Source organism: Psammomys obesus, unplaced genomic scaffold (assembly GCF_907164565.1).
Source record: "Psammomys obesus unplaced genomic scaffold, mPsaObe1.curated_primary_1811, whole genome shotgun sequence".
In the NCBI taxonomy this organism is placed as follows: domain Eukaryota; kingdom Metazoa; phylum Chordata; class Mammalia; order Rodentia; family Muridae; genus Psammomys; species Psammomys obesus.
This window is the reverse complement of record NW_026596051.1, coordinates 27,118,617-27,139,901: the sequence shown is the minus strand read 5'-3', so window position 1 is coordinate 27,139,901 and position 21,285 is coordinate 27,118,617. Positions and strand designations below refer to the sequence as shown.

The 21,285-nt window shown below is 43.5% G+C and overlaps 1 protein-coding gene across 12 annotated transcripts in view; it reads left to right on the top strand.

Annotated features, from left to right (window-relative positions):
• Ldb2 (LIM domain binding 2) overlaps positions 1-20,601 on the top strand; it is a 297,382-nt gene extending 276,781 nt beyond the window's left edge. Inside the window, exons 6-9 of one of the 12 annotated variants that reach the window (XM_055624199.1) lie at positions 12,442-12,565; positions 13,573-13,724; positions 16,192-16,337; positions 19,216-19,282. In XM_055624199.1, coding sequence (XP_055480174.1) covers positions 12,442-12,565; positions 13,573-13,724; positions 16,192-16,299 — 384 coding nt within the window. In that variant the 3' untranslated portion in view covers positions 16,300-16,337; positions 19,216-19,282. Of the gene's footprint in view, positions 1-12,441; positions 12,566-13,572; positions 13,725-16,191; positions 16,338-18,953 lie in introns of all 12 variants that reach the window. The other 11 variants (XM_055624201.1, XM_055624202.1, XM_055624200.1 and 8 more) reach the window with 11 other exon arrangements.
• The last annotated feature ends 684 nt before the right edge of the window (positions 20,602-21,285 follow it).

Here is a 21,285-nt window from a genome sequence, read left to right as displayed (position 1 = left end):
CAGAAAGCTGGGCTGGAACAGTGGCTCAGAAACTACAAGCATGAGGACTTGAGTTCAATCCCTAGAACACACATTAAAAAGCCAGGTGTGGTAGCATTCCCTTGTAATCCAGAACTTGGGAAGTAGAGGCAGGTTTTTCCCTGGGCCTTGCTCAACAGCCAACCTTCCTGAATAGGTGTGCTTTGAGTCCATTGAGAGATCCTGTCTCACAAAAACAAAGTGCATAGCAACTGAGGAGATGCCTGAGATTGACCTCTGGCCTCTATAGACAAGCACACACATACACACATATCCCCCCCCCACATAAACATACACTCAAACACACACACACACAGATTCAGAAGGAACTCATTCATTTTTCCTTCTCTCTCTTCCCTCCCTCTTTCTACATAACTTTGGTTTTGTTGTTTTATTTTGCTGTTGTTGTTGTTGTTGTTGTTGTTGTTGTTTTCTTGCCTTCTATGTGCCGATTTCTGTTGATGTAAGGCTGATCAACTGCCATTGCCACTGGGATCCCAGCCCCACTGGTGAAACAGACATCTATTCAGCTCATTGTAATACAGGACAATAGAAATCCATCCATTCACAAGCAAGGACATGAAAATCAGGGAAACTAATTTGATCTCCTTGAAAGTTATGTAACTACAGTCTGGGCTTCATAGGTCACAGTGGTGGAGCAGCCAGGAGCAATCCAGAAGCAGAGTGTCAAATTATTGAGAAATCACTCCTTTGCTGTGTATCAGCACAGCATGTAGCTGGAGGGCTCTTGCTTGGTGTAAATCCCAGAGAAGGCAGGCTAATGCTGCAAAGAGAGCCTCACTCTGCGTACCAATGCCAAGAAAGTAAAAGCCACATCCCACCAGCAGCTACCCAGAGGGTTCTTCCTAACAGTAGCCTTGGGAATGCCAGTCCAAGCCCCAGAACACAAAACTGCCTTGGCTGGTCTTGTGGGTGTTTGCACTGGGAAGGAGGCAGGCATAAGTGCTCCATTAGCTTTCAGCAGGGATTACAACTATTCACACAAGATAGCCATGTTCCTTGGAAACTGTCACCAACAGCTCCCAAAGACAATTCCCAATTCCCTTACTTGCAGTATTAAGATTATAAAGGCCTGTTTATAAATGTTAGTGTTTACTGCTCTGCCATTGCAAACATGCAGTGTCTTAGCTCCCTGGGAAATATACCCACATGCTAGGAAAGATACCTCTGTCTACTAAAGAAGGGGTAGAGAGATACTGCCGGTCTGGTCTCCATGCTGTGACCAATGGCTCCCCTGCTCAGAGACTAAAGCAGGCAGTATTTGTCTTTTAGGATGTTTGATGCTTTTGTTTCATTAAAAACATTCAAATGCTCATTGGTGATGTTTCTCATGGCTTGGAAATGTGATGGAAGGAAACCTTCCAGCAATCATCATATTTCTGTTTAACATTCATTTCTGTGGAGGTTTGCAACATTATTTTGAACTCTCACCTCTCCTTTAAGACAGATACTATGGCCATGACTGCCCTGATCCCTGCCCACCTGCCCATTGCAGTTCTTCCGGTCAGTCCCTCCTTTGAAACTGCTGGGACCACAACGAGGCAATTTCCAATGCCTGGTTCAGAAAAGAATCATTTAGCCAGAGATTTCTTTCCACACTGTGTCCCGGCCACGTTCTCACTTACCTGTGTATTCCCACTTGAATACCGACTCTTCCTGATGATCCTCTCCCATACCCTCACCCATTTAGAATATGTAGTGGTCTTAGTTAGTTTTCTATTGCTGTGATACAACACCACGGCCAAGGCATCTTATCAAAGAAGGGTTTATTTGGGCTAATGGTTCCAGAGGGTTGGACTCCATCATGACAGAGTGTGGCAGCAGGCAACTGGAATGGTGACTGGATCACGAAGTTGAGAGCTCACATCTTGAACGAAAAGTACAAAGCAGAGAGACTCAATGGGGAAAGGCAGGTGTCTTTGAAACCTCAAAGCCCACCCCTAATGGCATACTTCCTCCAAGAAGGCTACACCTCCTACGCTTCCCAAACAACGCCAACAACTGCGGCTGACACATTTAATTGATCAAGACTATGGGGAACATTTATCACTCAAACCACCACAGCAGCCCATTTGTAAATGCTACTTGTCACCTGTGTCTCCCTCTAACATAGTGGTTCTCAACCTTCCTGATGCTGCCACCATTTAATCTAGCTCCTGATGACCCCCAACTATGAAATTATTTCATTGCTACTTCATAACTGTCATTGTCCTAATGTTATGAATCATGATGTACATATGTGATTTGTAGGCCATCTGATATGCAACTGCCAAGGGGGTCTCCACCCACAGGTAAGAGCCACTGATCTAACACAAAGCCTAAGAGAGGAACTGAGTCTCCTGTGGTCCCCATCAGGTTCCTAGTATGCTACCTTTTTTTTTTTTTTTTTTTTTGAGCACACAGAGAACCTTGAGGAGCCTATGGAGATGCACTTTGGGTTCAACCCAAGTTACTTTAGTTGTGAAGTGGATGGCGTGCACCTAGGCTATTTTGATGGTGAACTCCTTATTTGTCTCTCTTTTACATTGTGTCATAATCATGTGCAAGTATTGGTTCATTACCCTCAATGAACAAATTACTTGGTGCTCAGAGATATAAAAGAAAAATCTAATTAAACACAAGGACACAGACAAGGTGCCTAGTATTTTACAGTATAGCAAGGGACACTATCACAGTTCAGCATTTCGCAGCATCATGTGTTGTCTTAGCCAGGATGTTGGTGTTTCTATGAAGGTATTTTGTAAATGTGGTTCATCTATGATCAGTTAACTGTAAGTAAAGCAGATGAGCCTTCGTTAAGTGAACAAGCCTCATTCTCTGAAGGCCTTAGGAACAAGAACTAAGGCCTCCCAGAAAAAAGAGCGTTCTGCCTTAAGATCGTGCTCACACATCCATCCATAAGCCTGGCTCTGTTTCTCTTTTGAACTCTAAATGAGTAACATCCTATCAGTGAGAGCAAAGCTAGCCTCTATTTTCAGACCCCTAGTTCAGCAGAACGGTGAAGAACTGTTTGTTTGAAAGTTGTGAAACAGCAGTTCCTGGAAGTCTGTTGGTGCAGGGGCTTCTTTTTCCTTTTGAAAATATCTAGACACCATGGCGAGAACCCAGATGCCAATAGAACATCTTCATGATGCTGTAACATACTGTATACATGGCAAACATCATAAGCATCCGTTCTACCATTAAAATCAAACATTCATGTTTTCTGTGAGTGCTCGTGTAAATATACATACACACATTTGTGTGTAAGGAAAGGAACCTCTGTAAAATGTAAACAGCTATGTCCTGACAGATTTGAACTGTCCTCTGGGAAGCCAGGGTATAGTCCTCAGGCATAATAAGCATGTAAAGCACTTCCCATATGCTAACACCTGCTTAAGTACAGTGTTACTTGTTTTACTAACCTCGTTGGTGAGGTACTAGCTCTGCCAGTGGGGAAACCACAACACCTAAAGATTTAGGGATTTACTCAAGGTCACTCATTTATTAGGTGCTAGAATTTAAAGCCAAGGCAATGTGTTGCCATACCCTACTCACGAAGCCCCATGCAACCCAAAGTCTTACATATTGCTGAATGTCTTCCAAAACATGTAGGTCAAACAGCGCCCACCAAGGAAAAATCAAACTTCGTAGTGGACAATGTACTAGAGAGATTTCATATGGAAAGTTGGTGACAATAATATACCTAGACAAGCAGCCAGGGAAAGACTGCCAATGTCAGTCCTGGGCTACAGACACAAAGGCAGGCAGTGCCTCTGTCAGGCGGCCTGATAGAAGGAGACATATGCTATGGACCTGGGTGCAGAAGTGACCTGGACTGTTGACAGTGTGAGAAACACATACTTATTTATATATGTGTGTGTGTATATATATACACATATATTTTTTAATAAATATATACAGATAATATATCTATAAGTATGTATTAGAGTCCATAAAAGTTTTCCTGCTCACCTGGAACTTTAGAACATGATCCTGGAAGCGTGATATTAAAGAATATCAATGTAAACATCATGTTGGATTTCAGGCATGCCCTCAACCCAATCACTGGTGTCCTTCTAACAAGAGAAGATGACATATACAGGGAAAGGGCCTATGGCGAGGGAGGCGGACACTGGGGTGTTAGAGTGACAAGCCAGGAAAACCAAAGATACTGGAGCCATCAGCCTCCTGAAAGCACAGGGTTCTTCATTGGTGTTCAGGAGAGCGTGGCCCTGCTTACATTTTGCCTCCAGACTTCCATCCTCCAGACCTGAGAGACTTTATCTCTGTAGTTATAAGGCCATGCATGGTCTGCATAACTCAGACCCGAAGTCCCAGGGACATACCTCACTTTGGTCTCCAATAGACCAAGCCGTAGAAGAAGTCAGTTGGAAAATAACATGCAAGATCTACTTCCCTTGTCTCCTGATGCAGGGCTAGAAGAGAGGGCACTAAATACATATAGGAAGGCTACCTGACCACTGTGGAGGGCTTATCCAAGCCAAAAGATTCCACAGATAAATTATGGCCATGAGACAGCAAAGAAAGAGGACCTTGATTCTCCCTTCCATTCCCCACCCCACCCCCATGCTTCGTGGGTCTAAGAGATGTAGCGTCTCCAGCAGTTGCCTCAGTTCAGCAAAGCAGCCAAATCATACCTCCTTTGGGTGAATTGGAAACTCATTTCGGTCTGCTGACTCTGGAAAACAAACAAACAAACAAACAAACAACAACAACAACAAAAACAAAACAAAAAACAATGGTCCCTTTAAGAGCAGAGCGGCAGCTGCTTTATAGTGAAGCAGTCACTACTACCATCTTCTCCTTAATAGCAGTGGCTCCCAGTCTGAAGGGACCCCTGGATAAGATAAACTTGCATGAATAATCAATTTAAAAAACAATTGAAAAAAACGGCAAAGGCTCTCCTGGTTGAAGCTGCAGATAAAAAGGGGATATTTTGAATTTGACAGCCAATCTACCTTTAATCCTATCAGGAAATAAACTCAAATCATAATCTGATGTTTAGAATTGGATAGGTTGGAAGGCGAAGTTATTTCCTCTGCTAGCTTGTTTTTCCTCCCTGGGCAGGGTGGGTGTGGTGACCAGTGTGACTCACTCATCTGCTGCTAGAGCACAACTTCTTTTTGTCAGGTTTATTTTGCCTCTTTTTTTTTTTTTCCTTTTAAAATTCATACATTATCTTCTCCTGGTATCTTATTAAATAATGTGTTTCATGATTAGGAGCAACTCATTGAAGAATATTCCTTAGTGACTCCCAAACCTTCTTAATAGATCTTTTTAGTTTCAGTTTAGCCAGAGGAATGACTTTCTAGGGATAAGAACTGGGGTTTGTGGATTTCAACCTGCTGTATCTGTGGCTGACTTATCTACAGGACCGATTTTCAGACTTCGTCTAGTAAAATGTCAAGTGCCTGATTAACACCATTTGGGATTTATACACAGGCGCCCTCTCAGTCCCAGAGAGAGCATGTGATTAGCTTTACAGCGTAGCTTACGGACTCGAGGGTGTATCATTCCCCTGCCTCAAGCAGGATGTGCAAAAAGAATTCTTCAAAACACCAATGTCCATTTTTTGAGTGCTAGTCTTGTCTCCAGCTCTGCAATAAGAGCTTGCCATGACTCTTCCAAACCATCTGATAGGAGCACCATTTATCTCCAGTTGCAAATGAGGAAACAGAGTCTAAAGTTCTAGGGGAAGGAACAGACAGCTAGTAAACAGCAGATGTGAGAGATTTGACCCAGAGGAATCTAACACCTGAAACCTTCCCAACATCTGTCCTCTGCATACATATCTATGTCACATTCAAAGAGCTAGACAGAGGTGCTAAAAGGCTTTGGATTCTATATCTTATCATCAGTTCACGCCATTTGTGTTCATGTTCCCACAGGTAAACAGAGCAGCAGTTAAGAGTTAATTGTGCAGTGATGAAGCCAGACAAACTCAACCAAACATCTCCCCTGTCCTTCAGAAAGCACTGTTACCTCAGCTGCATTAAAATAGTCACAGCCTTCATTATTAGCTCTGGATGACTTACCAGCTCTGGGTCTGAATTTTCTCACCTGTTAAAGTGGGCCAAGAGGTGATGAAGGTTAATGATAAAATTAGCATGTGCAAGGTACATACTCCAGGGAGAGACTTAGACCAGGCACTCCGTGGCTATTACTAAGTTATGACTCGACAAATATTTGAGTATACCTATTACTGTGTTAAATAAGAAGAGTAATACATGTCCTGCCATAAAGAAGGGCATGAACAAGTCCACAAGAAAAAAATTCTAGTGCCAGTATAAATGCCGGAATTATAGAGATTAATAGCAAAAGCCACAGAGGCGAAGAAGACTTCAAGCATACAAGGGGATGCTCTGAGAGGGTGTGGGATTTGAGTTGGGCCTTCAGTGATTTTAGAGGTTCAGGTGGGTGTGAGTCAGGTGTTTTCAGAGCAGAACTAGGCTCATTAGCAACCCCCTACCTACTGATATACAGCAAGACAAAATGGTTAATTGGTCACAAATGAACCGTTTCACTAGGTGCCCTGTCGCTTTAATCTGACTTTTTGTTTGTTTGTTTGTTTGTTTGTTTGTTTGTTTGTTTTGAAAGCATATTTTTTCTCATTGCAAAAAGCAGTGGCTTGAGTGGTGGTCTGCTTCTGTTCCTACACTGCCACGGAGACATGACAAGTCATTTCTAGTCTGCCTCCTTAGAATAGTGCTGTTCATAATAAGGGTCAACAAACTTTCTCAGAAGGGCAAGATAATAAATGGATTTGGGTTTGTGCATCATATGAATTTGGTCCAACTGCTCATCTTTGTTATAGTACACAAGAGCTATAGAATAAAGAACGGCCAGATATGATACATAGAACATAGTTTCTCAACATCTGGTTTTGATGACTGGAAGGATGAGAGTAAGGTTTATAGTAAGAAAAAAAAAAAAACTAAGCAGAGATCTGAGCAAGGTGTCTACCTAGCATCCTTGCAAAGACCTGGATATAAAGAGTAGGTAGGGAGCTAGGGAGCTGGTTTAGTGGGTAACTCACTTGCAACACTAGTGTAAGGACATGAGTTTGAATGCCAGAACCCATGTAAAAGAGCTTGATGTGAGGCCAGTGGGATAACCTAGTGGGCAAATTGCATGCCACCAAGGCTAGTGACCCAGAACACAGATGCCAAAAGGAGAGAACCAACCCCAACAAGTTGTCTTCTGACCTCCAGACAAGTACAGAGGCTCACAACACACACACATACACACACACACATTAATTAATTAATTAATCTAAAGTCCAATGCTCTTATGATGAGAGGGGGTAAGCTCATAAACCAGATGGCATGGCAAATGCAGCAACCAGAGAGAGATCATGCCTCAAACAAAAATGGGAGGTGACAACTTATCCTTGAGGTTGTCTTCTTTTACATGGAGCACAGTGCGGGCGGGCACACACACACACACACACACACACACACACACACACATATACACACCATATATATACATAGCCCAAAAGAATATGTAGTTCACACTCATATGTTATTAAAAAAAGAATAGGAGTCAAATGTTGGTTGCACTTAGTGGCAACCACGTGCTGACTCCAGGACTCCAGCTTCAAGGTAGCTTAAGGCCAACACAGACAAGTGCCACTTATTTCTTCAACGCCAGACGAGTGTAGAGTGTAAGTGCGCAGCTGAAGATAATCAGAATCCTCCAGGAAAACTATCAGATGAAAAGGAAACAAAGTGAAATAATACACCGTCCACATTGGCTAGTCTCTCTGTGGATATGACATTGCAGAAATGAGTATTACCCAAGCCTCCCTGCCCAGTCAGCACACACATACACATTTGGGTCAGGCATTGTGCACCGAAGATGCCATCAGCCATTTATTGGCTGAATAGATTGATCACTTCTAAGCCCACAGGTCTGTGCCTGAGTTGTCCACTCCTGACAAATGACTCCTTACTATTAATCTGGCTTCACTCTCTGACCCATCCATCCATGCATCCATTCATTCAGCAAATCCCTCTTGTCAGGATCCCAGAAAGTCAGAACAGAAGCATGCAGAGCAAGCCCAGCCTATACTCTCCCTAAATCTGCAACGTTGCATTCTTTGAGCTTTTTGAGAATGAGCACTGTCTTCTCTGGGGTCCTAACTAGCCTGGGCAGCCACACATGTTGAAAGGCTTCATAATCAAGCGTACTCATGGCACAGCCTCCTCTTGGACCTTGGTGGTCCTACCTTTTCGCCAGCCATCTGGGATTCCAGGAGGCACTCTACAGTACCACTGTAGGAGACAAAATTAAACTTCAGTCCTGCATGGGTGCTGTTGTAGATGTGGCAGATGCTATAGACTTGCAGATTGTCATCTTTCTTTTCATGTGCTGGGAACTTGGGAGCAGGCACAGCTTTGTATAAAATTGTTCTTCCAAATCAATGGACTTGTATTATTATGCTGAATTCATTCCATTAATGTGCGTGCATGCATGTGTGTGTGTGTGTGTGTGTGTGTGTGCACAGGAACACACAATGAGCATAAGAAAAATGAGCCATGGTCTGGCTCACACTTATTATTTAAAAAAAAGGAACATTTACCATATGAGACTGGTGAATTCAACAACTTTCAAGCCATATTCTCAAGAGGTTCTGAGACATCAGAAAGCAAGGATCACAGCTCCAAGAATTGGTTGGGTCCAACAGAAACCTACTTCCCCAATCATCTTCCTGATTTTATGTTGTAAAGGTTGCAAGGCTTTGCTGTTGCCCAAATGTAATGCCTAGCTGCTCAGGAGACCTGCTCTTATCTGAGTTAGCTCTGCCACCTACAGCACACAGCACAGCAAAGCCACTGTGTCAGCACAGCAGATATGATGGCTCATCTGCATACATGAATAAAGGGGCGGGCTGCTGCTCCAGCCCCAGACCTCTCCAATGCTAAGAAATGGCCGTGAGGATTCTTGATTAGCATGCAAAGATGCAAGCTTCTTTGGGGTGGGTTACAATGATAGAAAGATATTTCCATGTTAAAGTGGAAGAGAAAGATTTTAAGGATTAGCTTCTGGGGGAAAAAAAAAAATCCAATATCCAGAGAGGACAGGCTGTGTAAAAAAAAAAAAAAAAAAAAAAAATCATGAGTTCTTATGGTAAGTACAGTTCCCCCAGTCCATACCTTACTCCGTACCAGTCACCCTTTCTGAGTCTAAGAAGGTCATCTTTGTCATCCTGTCAAATAATGAAAAACAGTTTTGTCAAAAGGAGGTGATTTCCTGAGACACTTGAACTGTGAACCAAGGGTAGATTTCTTAATCTGTCTAAATCATTTCTAAGGGGACAGTATGTTCTTGGAGGGCAGAAGGTTGTTTTGTATTTGGTGTTCCCAACACAAAAGCCTAGCTCCCAACAGCTGAGCGCAGAGCTCAGTGAGTGGTTGCGGATGTCAAGAAAGGAAGTGTGGTGCTGCTTGGTTTACGCTGTGCGTCCCAGCAACTGTGCCATAATCTAGCTGCACTGAACACTTGTGCGTGCGCCACCTTACCGAGAGTTCTCAGAGTACGAGGTAGGTATCTATTTTGTGGATGAAGCTGAAACCTGGTGCTCTCCAGCAGCATGTCCAATGAGACCCACCGGATGACGGTCAGGTTCCATACTGAGACTCGCCAGCTTGTTCCACTCACCCGTGTCTTTTATAGCCATCACGATTGCGTGTGTAACAAAAAGACGTGAACTGAAAGAAAATAATTTTCAAGCCCTTTGCTCTTTGTGTGTTTGCTGAAAACGAAAACAAAAAATGTTTCCCAGTCCTTGGAATTTCTGAAAGTTTTTCTTGCCGTAATCATGACTGCAAACATCTCTGAATCTGCCTGAATATGACCTGGCTTTGCTCTGAGGGTGAATGGCTCTCAGTTCTGCCAATAGGGACCATGTGGCATTGCTGAAGCGTGTGCTCTGTATATCCTTTGAATCCCAGGAAAGAATTCTTAATAGGAAAATGCACACATAGAGACCTCACCACATTGGAACACAGTTAATTATAAGAGAACTCTGTCCCTTTTTCTGATTTCTCTTTGGCATTTTAGATTTTTAAGAGGAACCTAAACTAAGTATGAAGGTTCACTAGGTTGAAGGTCTAGCAAGCAATTCCAGGTTGTAGTGCTTCAGAGATCTGTATTGTTGGGTTCCCAAGGACCGGGAGAAAAACTTTCTCACTCACTTCTGCTGAACACCGTATGTGTGTTGCTAAGCCTTCAAACTCTTCCTTCTTCCAAGGACACTGAAAGAAGTTTACAGAAAACCTATAGATAGGGTTAGTGCATTTAGCAAATCTGTCATTAATAAGTGAATTCTTTCTAGGTGAAGTTTGTTGTGATCCTGCTGAGATGTGGGGTGGGGAGGGACTTGGAAAGAAGGAAGAAGTGAGGAAAGAATGGACAGAAACTGGAAACATGGCAGAGTAGTGATTTCCCTTGGGAAGCCCAGAATCTGTGGGCAGAGGACCTGAAACTCTCCTAAGAAGTGATAAAATTATATGCAGGTGAGGAATTTTGGAGTGTGGGCTCAGGGCCTCATGTGCAGACTCCATGAGAAGGGGCTGAGAGTCAAAATCTGTGTTCTCAGTGGTCAGATCACATGGTTCTGAGGAACACATTCTTTAGACTACTCTTTGGGCTGAAAAAGGTCTTTCGGTCTTCCTAAAAATTACTGCTCAGGTGCGTCTGTTCATTGGAGCCAAAGCAGGGACACAGATGTAAAAGGCAAAGCAAAAGGTCAACATTCCAAGAGTCTTACCTAGTGGAAAAGAGCAATGCCACTGCAGCATACACGGGAAGATGTATGAAGGAAGGTAACAGTCTTTAAGGATGGGGCGGGCATTAACCAGAAGGAGAAGATAATAAAATTCAGGGGGCAAAAAGGAAGATGCTGAAGGTGAGGGCTGATAGAAGGGGAGAGGCGGTAAGGAAGTCAAAGAGAAGCTGAAGCCAGTCGGGGGTAGGGGGTTGCATATGTGCCTCACCTAAGCCAACCATGCTTTGCACAGGAGCAGGCACATATCAACATTTGCATCACTGTAGCCCTCATATGTGATGGATAGTTAATTCCAAGTCACAGACTTTGTCCTAGTAGGTAGCAAGTTCTCAGTGCAGTGATGTTCTGACATGTATACAACCAAAGTAATCTAGAAAAGTCTATGGTCATCCTAAATGACTTGTCTTTTTGTTTCATTCAATTTTGTCATCAGATGTCTTGGATCAAAGTAAAACTGAAAAAGGAGACAACAAGGTGACTAAATGTAGAGTCAGAATAAATTCCCCCACATGGAGTGACTACGGTTACATGCCATTTACATGATCTTCATGGGTAAAATAAAAATAAAAATGAGCACATTAATAAAAACACATCATCTGCCTTTATGAGAATCAGCATCAAGAAACATAACCTTGTAGAAAAGTGAGGGGAAGGATAGAAGGACCTGGAGGGGACAGGAGCTGCACAAGAAGACCAAAGGGTCAACTAACCAAGGCTCAAAGGGACTTGCAGAGACCAAAGCACCAGCCAAGGACCATGCATGAACTGGACCTAGGCCCCCTACACAGATGTAGCCAATGGGCAGCTCAGGCCTCATGTGGGCTTCCTAGTAAGGGGAGCAGGGGCTGTTTCTGATATGGACTCTATTGCATGCTTTTTGATCACCTCTCCCTCACCAGGCTGCCTTGACAGGCCATAGGGGAAGAGTACAAGCTCACTCCTGACTTGATGTGCTGGGGTGGGTTGGTAGAGAGAGGGGCTCCCCTTTTTGAGAAGAAGAGGAGGGAAGATGGGGGAGGGAGGAAGGTGGGACCAGGAGGAGAGGAAGAAGGGTGCTACAGTCAGGATGTAAACTGAATAAATTAATTTAAAAAAAGAAACAATGCCTTGCTCTGCAAAGTTTAAAAGACGCAGGTCCCTGCCAGATACTCTTTGTAAACCGGCACTGAAACTCAGTGTGAGGTTATACAAATAAGAACCGCAGCCAGAAGCCAGAGCAGAAATCAGAGCAATGAGTTCCACAGAAGAGAGAACTTTCCTTATCCAGGGAAAGAAAGGCCTGTTTCCTTACGGAGCTGTGTACAACCAGAAGTCTGTACAGAAAAGTGTGTGTGTGTGTGTGTGTGTGTGTGTGTGTGTGTGTGTGTGTGTGTGTGTGTAAATCACATCCTGCTGTAATACCAGGTTATAAATGGTACTACATTAAGTGGGTATAATCAAGTGTGGGTGATATTTCTGTCCCTTCAAACTTACATAGAGAAAATGAAAACCAGGGAAAGAAAGAAAACAGAGCCCTTAAGCTGTCTAATGAATTCCAGCTGTTAGGAATAATATTGTAATTAATGTGATCAAATAGCAGAACACCAGTGACTTTGAATTCTTTGCAGTTGTGTGTAATACTGGAGCCAATGCAGGAACTGATGTCGAGACACAAAACCTACAACCTCAGTCCCCGAGACTGCCTGAAGACCTGCCTGTTTCAGAAGTGGCAGCGGATGGTGGCCCCTCCAGGTACGCTTTCAGTCCTCACGGTCTTTGTAAACATGGTCTCAGAAGTTCTGGAGATGAAGGGCTACCAAAGGGAGGAGGATGATGCCAAGAACGGTAGGTTGCTAGGTAGGAGCATTCCCACCATGCCTTGGGACATAGGGATGCAGAACTACGTGGATGTGGATGTGCCTGCATGGTACTACATTGGATATAGCTCAATACAAAACAAAGAGACAACAAGTAAATGAATAATCCTCACTGCACATTGTCATGGATCACAACCAGTAAATAATTGTGCCATTATTCAAATCCAAAATATTTTTTTTTACTATTTCTGAATAGTCCATTCCTGAGAAAGCCTATGTTCCCTCATTTTCTCGTTTTACCATACTGATACATTCTTTCTAAGAATTTTGCAGTTATTAGATAGCACTTATTAAAGACCAGATTCAAAACCGTTGGGTATTCCTACACAGCTGAGAAGCTCCTATCTCACCACAACTGTGAAAGCCGAAAATATCAAGATGTGAGAGAGGCAGGCTGCCATGAATATAGTAGGGGCAAGTGTTGCACATAGCTTTGCCAGTGTTAATACTTCTTTGACAAACCCTGCATCTTCTGAGGTACCTACGGGATCTTTGTTTCCTTTGTTACGGAGAGAAAAAGTAGGCCAGTTCCCGACTTTTCTACTGGTAAAAATGTTTTAAATTAAATTATGAAAGTGGTACCTGTAGCTTGCCCCTAAAGTACTATTAATGAATCATAGACATATAATTAGACAGAACAATTAAATAAAAATCATGTCATAGCTACAAGCAGAAGAAAAGAGTTTCACACATTTTATGCTAGAAATAAATCGACCATTTTCTCTTGTTGTTATTTTTGGATTACACAAAATGGGAACATTTTAAATAGCTCTCTTTTCGATGTGTAAAAAGAATGCCATTGGAGGGACAGGAGGCTAAAGGGTGCCTCTTATGCCTGCCTCATAGAGTGCATCCCTCCTTCTTCCCTTTTCCCTATTACAGCAGAACCCACAAGGCAACCGACAACCAAAAGGAGAAAAAGGAAAAACTCCACGAGCAGCACTTCCAACAGCAGTGCCGGGAATGCCACCAATAGCACCGGCAGCAAGAAGAAGACCCCGGCTGCAAGTTTGAGCCTGTCCAGTCAGGTACCTGTAAGTCTCACTTTGCTTTTAGGCCTAAAGCCTTGCCTTTCCTCTTCACCCAACGCAAGGGGCTGGGATTTCTCTCTGAACCTAAAAGAAAAAAGAAAAAGAAAGGTTCTGGGTAATTTGGAGGGTGGGAGGGAGGAGCACAGCAGGGACAGGATGGAATGGGTCAAGAGGTAGGAATCACACCATGGTAACGTCCCCTGCAAATGAGGAATCAGGAGGTAATATTAAGAGTCTGTGCTGTGATGGGACCTGAATTAAAAAGTCATCATAGTCACTGACAGGAGATATGGCACTCGAGGTTTAATTAAAGCATCACTTAGCAGCATGCCTGGTGGCAAATTAAGGCCTCTCGGTTGCAGCCTTGGAGACCCACTATGCCCCTGGAAACTGGTCCCCTGAGCGCTGGCTCCATATTGTAATTTGCCTGGGTCTCCCCAGTAAGGGCCTCCCCTCTTATTTAAGACCCAGGTAATTAGCTTACAGCCACTAAAAGTGCAGCTCAGGAAAGTTCTATCTGACACATCATTAGCCCACATAGAACCAGCCCCTAGCTTGACCTCACCTCTTGACTCCCTGACTTCTTCCCTTTACCTCTGGGCCTAGCCAAAGGCTGCTTGCATTTAGGGGTGGAGGGCTGGATGGAACTTTGAAATTAAGTGTTGAAGCTTGAGTCCAAAGAGAGTAGATTGCACAGCTTTCTTCGTCACTGGTTGACTCTTCTCAAATTGAGCCATGGCCTTTCCTGCCTCCAATTTCTCATTACAGTAATAGACTGGCACTTTCAAATACTCCTCTCCTTACAATCACCTGCTGTCACCACCCGCCATGATTCCTTGTGGCTCCTCTGCCCATGCTCATGACTGTCACCAAACATTTGACTTTGTTGAATCCTGACCCTTCCTTGACACTATGACTTCTAGAAACTGACTTTGGAGGTACGCTGCTCCCCTAGTCTGGCTTCCTTTCCTTTTCCACCCTTTATCTGTTGTTCTTGCCAGCCTCTGTCTAATCCTGCTTCACCTCTTTCTGCAAGAGTAAACTTTTATCTGGAAATTCCCCTGCTTGCAAATGTGCCTCTCTAATCTGCCCCTCAACAACTTCTTATCGGTCAGTTCTCTTTAGACAAAATAAACCCAGTGCTCAAGGATTCCCTGAGTCTCTGAAATTCTTCCTATCTCCTGCAAACTGGGGTGTGATTTCCATCCCCACTGCATTGAAGAGAAGAGAATAGTGGAAACAATAGCCACCAGCCATAGAAGGAGTCATTTGAATTTTAAGACTGCTAAGAATTATCAGCCTCAAGTAATACAGTAAGTTCCCAAGCAGTCTTCTATTTTCCAAATAGAACTTTGACTCATCATTCGTGATGATCAAAGGGGAAAAGTCGGCAAAGAAAATCTATGCCTTCTTATTAAGGAACCAGAAAAATTATACCTGCTCCTGGTTGCATAGAAATGTGACTGGAGAATGGAAAAAAAAAAAAGTCCCGGTCTAAAAAAATAGACTGAAAATGTCCACCCAAGTAGAGTTTCTAAACTCTAGTCCTGAGTTTAGAGGCTAATATTTGTTAGGCTCCTCTAGCAAACAAAGAAAATGGATTTTCAAGAATTCTGAAACCATGATGTTGCTAATGAAAAGCAGGGTTGTTGAAGGAATTTAGTTTCTGCTCAACAAACATTCTCTAGGCTCCTACTGTATGTGATGTTCTGCAAGGCATTAGAAACCCCAAGATTAAAACATTATTTGAAAACAAGGCCAAGGGGGCTTTGTCATTAAGGAGCTCGCTGTTTAACATGGGCATGACCAAGAAGTTTTCACTTTCATGCCATCTCACAGAGCACCATATTGAGAAGGATTCTGACAGGTAGTCTTTGGTAGGGCATCCATTAGTGATGTCTGCCATGAGTGTAAACGTTGAAAGTCAAAGTGTTGTACCTTGTATATTTTGGCATACCTCGTCTGGGTGGGATCATTTCAATGTTAACAAACACATAGATTTTTCCACTCCATGATCCTCCTGTCCTCTAAGCCAAGAAGTGGTTTTGGGTAGAGGATTGCTCCATTGGGGAATTTTCATGAGTGTAAAGTTTGTATGAGCAAGGCACCACTGACTAGAAAGATGAGTGTTGGCAGTGTCCCTGTACCAAGCATTTTAAGGTATTTTCATTATATAAAGCTTTCAGGTGAGCAAAGAAAACAAGGAAGAGAATCAAGCTATGAAAATGTGCAGACTCTTAAGTGGCTTCAAATTCAATGGATTTTAAACTAGAGTGACCACAGCTTTTAATCCCGTTTCTACTGAATCAATATCATCTTATTGTTAATGCTCTGCAGGCATCGGCTACCGAGCCAATGACCACAGCCCTGGCCTGCATAGCTTCTGCATCGACAGTGTGTGTGTGCGTGCGTGTATGTATGTGGTCAGAACTAGGGTTTAATCCTTGGATTCTGCTTCTCACTTCATGAGCAGGGGCTAGGAGCCATCCCGAACTGCAGCCTCAACCCTGGGAGGGATGGAGACCTGTGTCATTCAACAGCAGTGACCCCTTCTGGCCAATTTAAGGAGAAGCATTGAGGGGCCCTGAAAGGAGTCACTTCCAGTCCTCCTCAGAGGTTGGTGGTCCTTGCACGGGGGATTAGTGAGAAGGTGTGAAATGGGGGAAAGCACCTCCAAGCTCCCAGCTCAGGGGCAGAGGTCAGCCTCATGGGGAACTGAGGGCCTGTGGGCTACTCTCAGATGGATTCCTGTGCCCCCAGTGGGTCACAAAGGCTGGAGATGGGAAGGAAATTTACTCTCACTACTAAAGTGGGATTTCTAGGACATGGGGGCGGGGACTTGCTTTTCACATCCCCTAGCTAACAGCAGCCTGCAATATACAACATATTTTCACTTACTTTGTGTAAAGGTAACAAGTAGAGACAGCCAGAGCATCCCTGTCCTTTTGTAAAGGTGTGAAATAAACCAAATGGAAATGTTCATAAAATAGCCTCAAGTATCTACGCACACATAAAGTCTAAAGTTCTTAGTCGTTTATAGCTAGCCAGCTATTAGTCAACTAAGTCACAAACACACTCACACCCAGAGTTATCTTTCTAATTACAAATACTTCTAAAATAACCAATAAAGCCAATATAACATCTCTCTGAAACTTAGAACGTTTACAAACGACTAGGCCTGGGCATCTTTTCCTGCTATTTCTAGAGTGAGTGTGGGAGAGCAGTTCTCCACATATTATAAGCCTATGCCAGAACCCCACTAGAGTGACTCAAATCACTACATGCCTATTGTATTTCTTGCATGAATGTCATTTTCTAATGCAGAGACCACATCTGCAGTGCCGGGGACTTTCCTTCTCAAGTGACACTTAATTTGGCTACTTCTTACATTTCTCCTCTGCTTTCTAAACCACCCTTCACTCCTTCATACTCTTTCAGCTCCTCTCAGTGGCCTTGGAAATCACAGTACTAACACAGAGCCACGTGTTTGCTTCTATGGCCTTCTCCCACTTGGTGACACTCAATGCATGCTCCTCAAAGCCTTCCAGGTGTGTTCATTAACGCTTATGCTGTGCTCCGCCAATCTTTCCTTCCCTATTCTTTCTACCTCCTTTTGTTTTTCATCATAAGTACAGCCTCCTAATTGCCTATACCTAAGTGACACATTTTATCCTCCAACTCCTGTGAGTGAAATGGTGGCCTCGCAGCTAACTGAATAATGTTCACAAGTCCGTGCGGTATCTACACTCCATCTAAAACCACGCGGTCCCTCTTACCAGTCAGAAAGACAGTGTCTATTTTGCATCTCATCTTAAGAGTCCTCATGAGTCTCCTGACATGTCAGTGTCATTTTTGGCTCTTCACTGCCTAGTAAACACTTTCTTGGAAGCACCCAGTTCAGTTTCTGGCCAGTACCCTTTGTAGTACCTTTATTTCTGAGTTAACGAAGCTCACATTTTATGCATTTACTCCATCTGGACCATTTCTCCTTAAAAGCAGTTTTACCAGTTCACAAGAATGACTAGTCAAAAAACATAGTGTGGAAACCTGTTTATCATCTCATCCAAATAAGGAAGCGAGCAGGGAAGGAATGAATAAAATTTCATCTCAGAGTCAAGCAGCTGGTAATTAGGGGATGTGTTCAATGGACACCTTCATAGTGCTAGTCAGTATTAGAGAATGTGGCTTCCTTTTCCAGATGGTAGGGAAAGCTCCCCAGGGTTTAAAAATACAAAAAGCCCAGGGGTCAAACATTTACTGAATTAGCTTCTTTCAAAGCTCTGCATGCCACTGCAGTGCAGCTGGCCTAGCAAGACTGAGAGCAATCTACCCTCTTCAAGCCCTGAACCTTTAAGTAAACGCTGCTCAGACCCTACCTGGAAGAACCTACCTGACAGATAGCCTGCCCCACACCCGGGTCATTATCCCAATATAATCCCTTTTGAACATAGAAGTTGGCCTGTGTGTTGGGTGTATCCCTACCTTTACCACAGGCCTGGCTTTTCCAGCTGTGACTTCGACGGGAGCTCCCAGCTAGAGTAGGTGGTTTTCTTGTTTGCGTGGAAGGACAATTCGTACTTAAAGGAGTGATTACTTGGATTCTTTTTGCATGCCCACATCCCTGATGACTACCAGCTCCATTGGCATAATTATAATTAGCTTGCTCTTCATCTTTCTTTTATGGTACCAGCTGGACAGACTGGTTCTCTTTACTGCCCAGATTGGTAGCAGGGTTGCCTTGTGGAGATAGGTGACAGGCACCATGAAATAACAGATGGTAAATTCAGGGCTTGTTGGCAATCAGCAGGTTTTTGCTAATGACTTAATTAGCTATGCAAATTGTCAAATCAGTGTGAACATTGTTTTTATCGAAAACTTTACCTAAATTAATTACCATAATTAAGTAGCAGAATGTCAAGGATATTGGCTGCATAAAAGGACCTGGCAGTGTAGAGAAGAGAGGGATTCTGTCTTCAATTAAAATGTATATCATCCTGGGGACAGAGTACTGCTTGGAATGAGTTGTGTAGGTATTACAGAATGGTACCTTATCTACCAGTGTGTCCCAGCTCTCTGCAAATAGACAGGGCCACTCACAAGCACTCAGTGGAGGTGCGATTTTTGGAAGTATTGCCAAAAAGGTTCCATATCCCACTCAAATGTGCCCCGGGTCAGCAAGTTCTAAGCGTGGATTTTTTTAATTTTGAAAAATCCATTTTTTTATTTCTGCAGATTGCTAGCATTGCTCGTTCTCCGGTGTCAGGCTGCGCACTAAGGACATAAACTCGCGTGGTTGTTACACATCAGGAGGCGATGTTTATTTCCTGTAGAAATCCAATATGCGTCTCGGCCCCCCGACATTGAGAACTGACCCGGTTGCACAGCGCACACGAGTGTGCCTGTCCTAGGTCCCCTGAGCTCCTCTCATTGTTGTTTTAGGTTGAGCTTCTCTCCCCTAAGGTTTCCCTGTAATAATGTCAGCTGCTGTTCACAGGATGTGATGGTGGTAGGAGAGCCAACTCTGATGGGAGGTGAGTTTGGGGACGAGGACGAAAGGCTAATCACTAGATTAGAAAACACGCAGTATGATGCGGCCAACGGCATGGACGACGAAGAAGACTTCAACAGTTCACCTGCCCTGGGGAACAGCAGCCCGTGGAACAGTAAACCTCCCGCCACGCAAGAGACCAAATCAGAAAACCCCCCACCCCAGGCTTCCCAGTAAGATGGCGCCCGATTCCGCTGCCCATAGGCCCCCGCTGGGTAGAATTCCAGTCGCAAATCTCTACTATCAGGAGAGGAAAGAGGTGAAATTTAAAACACACAAACAAAACGTTTCCATGCAAACATCTATTTCTAAACATGACCTGATTTTCTTTCTTGCAATTTTTTTTTTTTTCCTTTTTTGATTGAGAGGATCGTTCAAATGAGCCTCCACGGCCTCTCCTTGGAGGCCTTCACGAGAAGTACAGACACTGTCCCTGACAGTAATTAGAAGCAGCGGAGGCTCGCGCACCTCCTGGCACGGTCTCACCTCCCTCTTTGTGTTGAATTTACTGTCCACGCACCCGAAGAAGGCCATGCTGTGCTCAGGATCTCAGTAACATGCCGACCCCAACTACAGATGACTTTTTAATATTGTAAAATATTTTCTGCTTTTTGACTTGCATTTGAGAGTTTCTTGTTTCAGTAAAAAAGAAAAAAAAAGAAAAAGAAAAAAAGTTCATTTTGGGAAAGTAATTTAAATGAACCCCATTTCCTCGCCTCACTTTCCATTGGTTTTCCGCGTGTCAAGTCCCTAAGAAGACACAGCTAGGTGACTTTCTGACAAGCTGACCCTAAAGGGTTCTTGGGTCTGAGTTGTTTCAATTTAGGCTAAGTACTGAAACAAGGAATCATCAAAGATATATGGGTAGATTTATTATGTACACAAAGACAAATGGACCCTGGGAAATGTATGCATTTGTAAACTTGCTGTGGGTCCAAATATTTTCAAGCCAAGCCATGTATCCATTAATTTTGTGGGAAGCTTAATAAACCTGAAACTTTTTGTATTTCCTCTTTTTTATTTTTAATTGTATCTGAGTTGACTGAGTTTTGGTGGGTTTTTTTTGTTGTTGTTGTTGTTTTGTTTTGTTTTGTTTTTTTCCATGCTTGTATAATATTTTGTAAATCCTTCACCTGGTTCTTTTATGAGGACTTTTCTTTTGGGGCAAGTTCAGTGTATTTATGTGAAACTTTATAAGAGAACTAATTTTCCATTTGCATATTAATATGTTCCTCTATACATGTAAAGACACAGTGGCTCTGTGTGTCATAAAACAGCTGTATTTTATGTATGCTTTACTGGTAAGTGTGCCAATAATAAACTGTGTTAATGACCAAAGTAAGTGAATCTGGCTCCTGGTGTGGGTACCTGTGAATCCATCTGCTCACAATTATGAGAGGTGTCAAGGTTGGATTTAATATCCAGACTCCAAATGGAATGGTATTCTAATACCCGTGTGAAGTGGCTCACTGCCCACAAACTTCTCTGAGACAGAATACACTCACAGGCAGTAAGTCACATAAAATCAATTGGTTACAGTAGAGCTGGCCCTGGTGGCAAAGATTCCAGTGAGCTGGCTTGAGAACAGAAGAGCTCACCTTGTTCCTTACCCACTGTGGCACTGGCTTTGCCGGCCGTGGCATTGGGTGAGCTAGCTGGGACGCCTGCCAGGGTGCTGTGGTTTCGGGAGAGCTGGCAGGCTGACCAGCTCAATTACATCCAGGTCCAGATCCAGGGCTTTGAGTTGGCCCACCCCAACACCTACCCCATGAATTGTTGGAGTGTGTGAAGGGGCCAATCATGCAGATCCTAAGCTGCAGGACCTACATGACATGGGGTAACAACAGAGTTTCCTAGCTGAGTCCTGCTGAGTATCCAGTATTGATAGAGTAGCAGAAGCCAGACGCCTCGAACCAGGCCAATGACTCATTGCAATGAATATTTGCAAGTAAAGATATTTGGACAAAAGGGTATACTGTGAGATATACTGTGACACACTGCAGCTTTCACAATGAG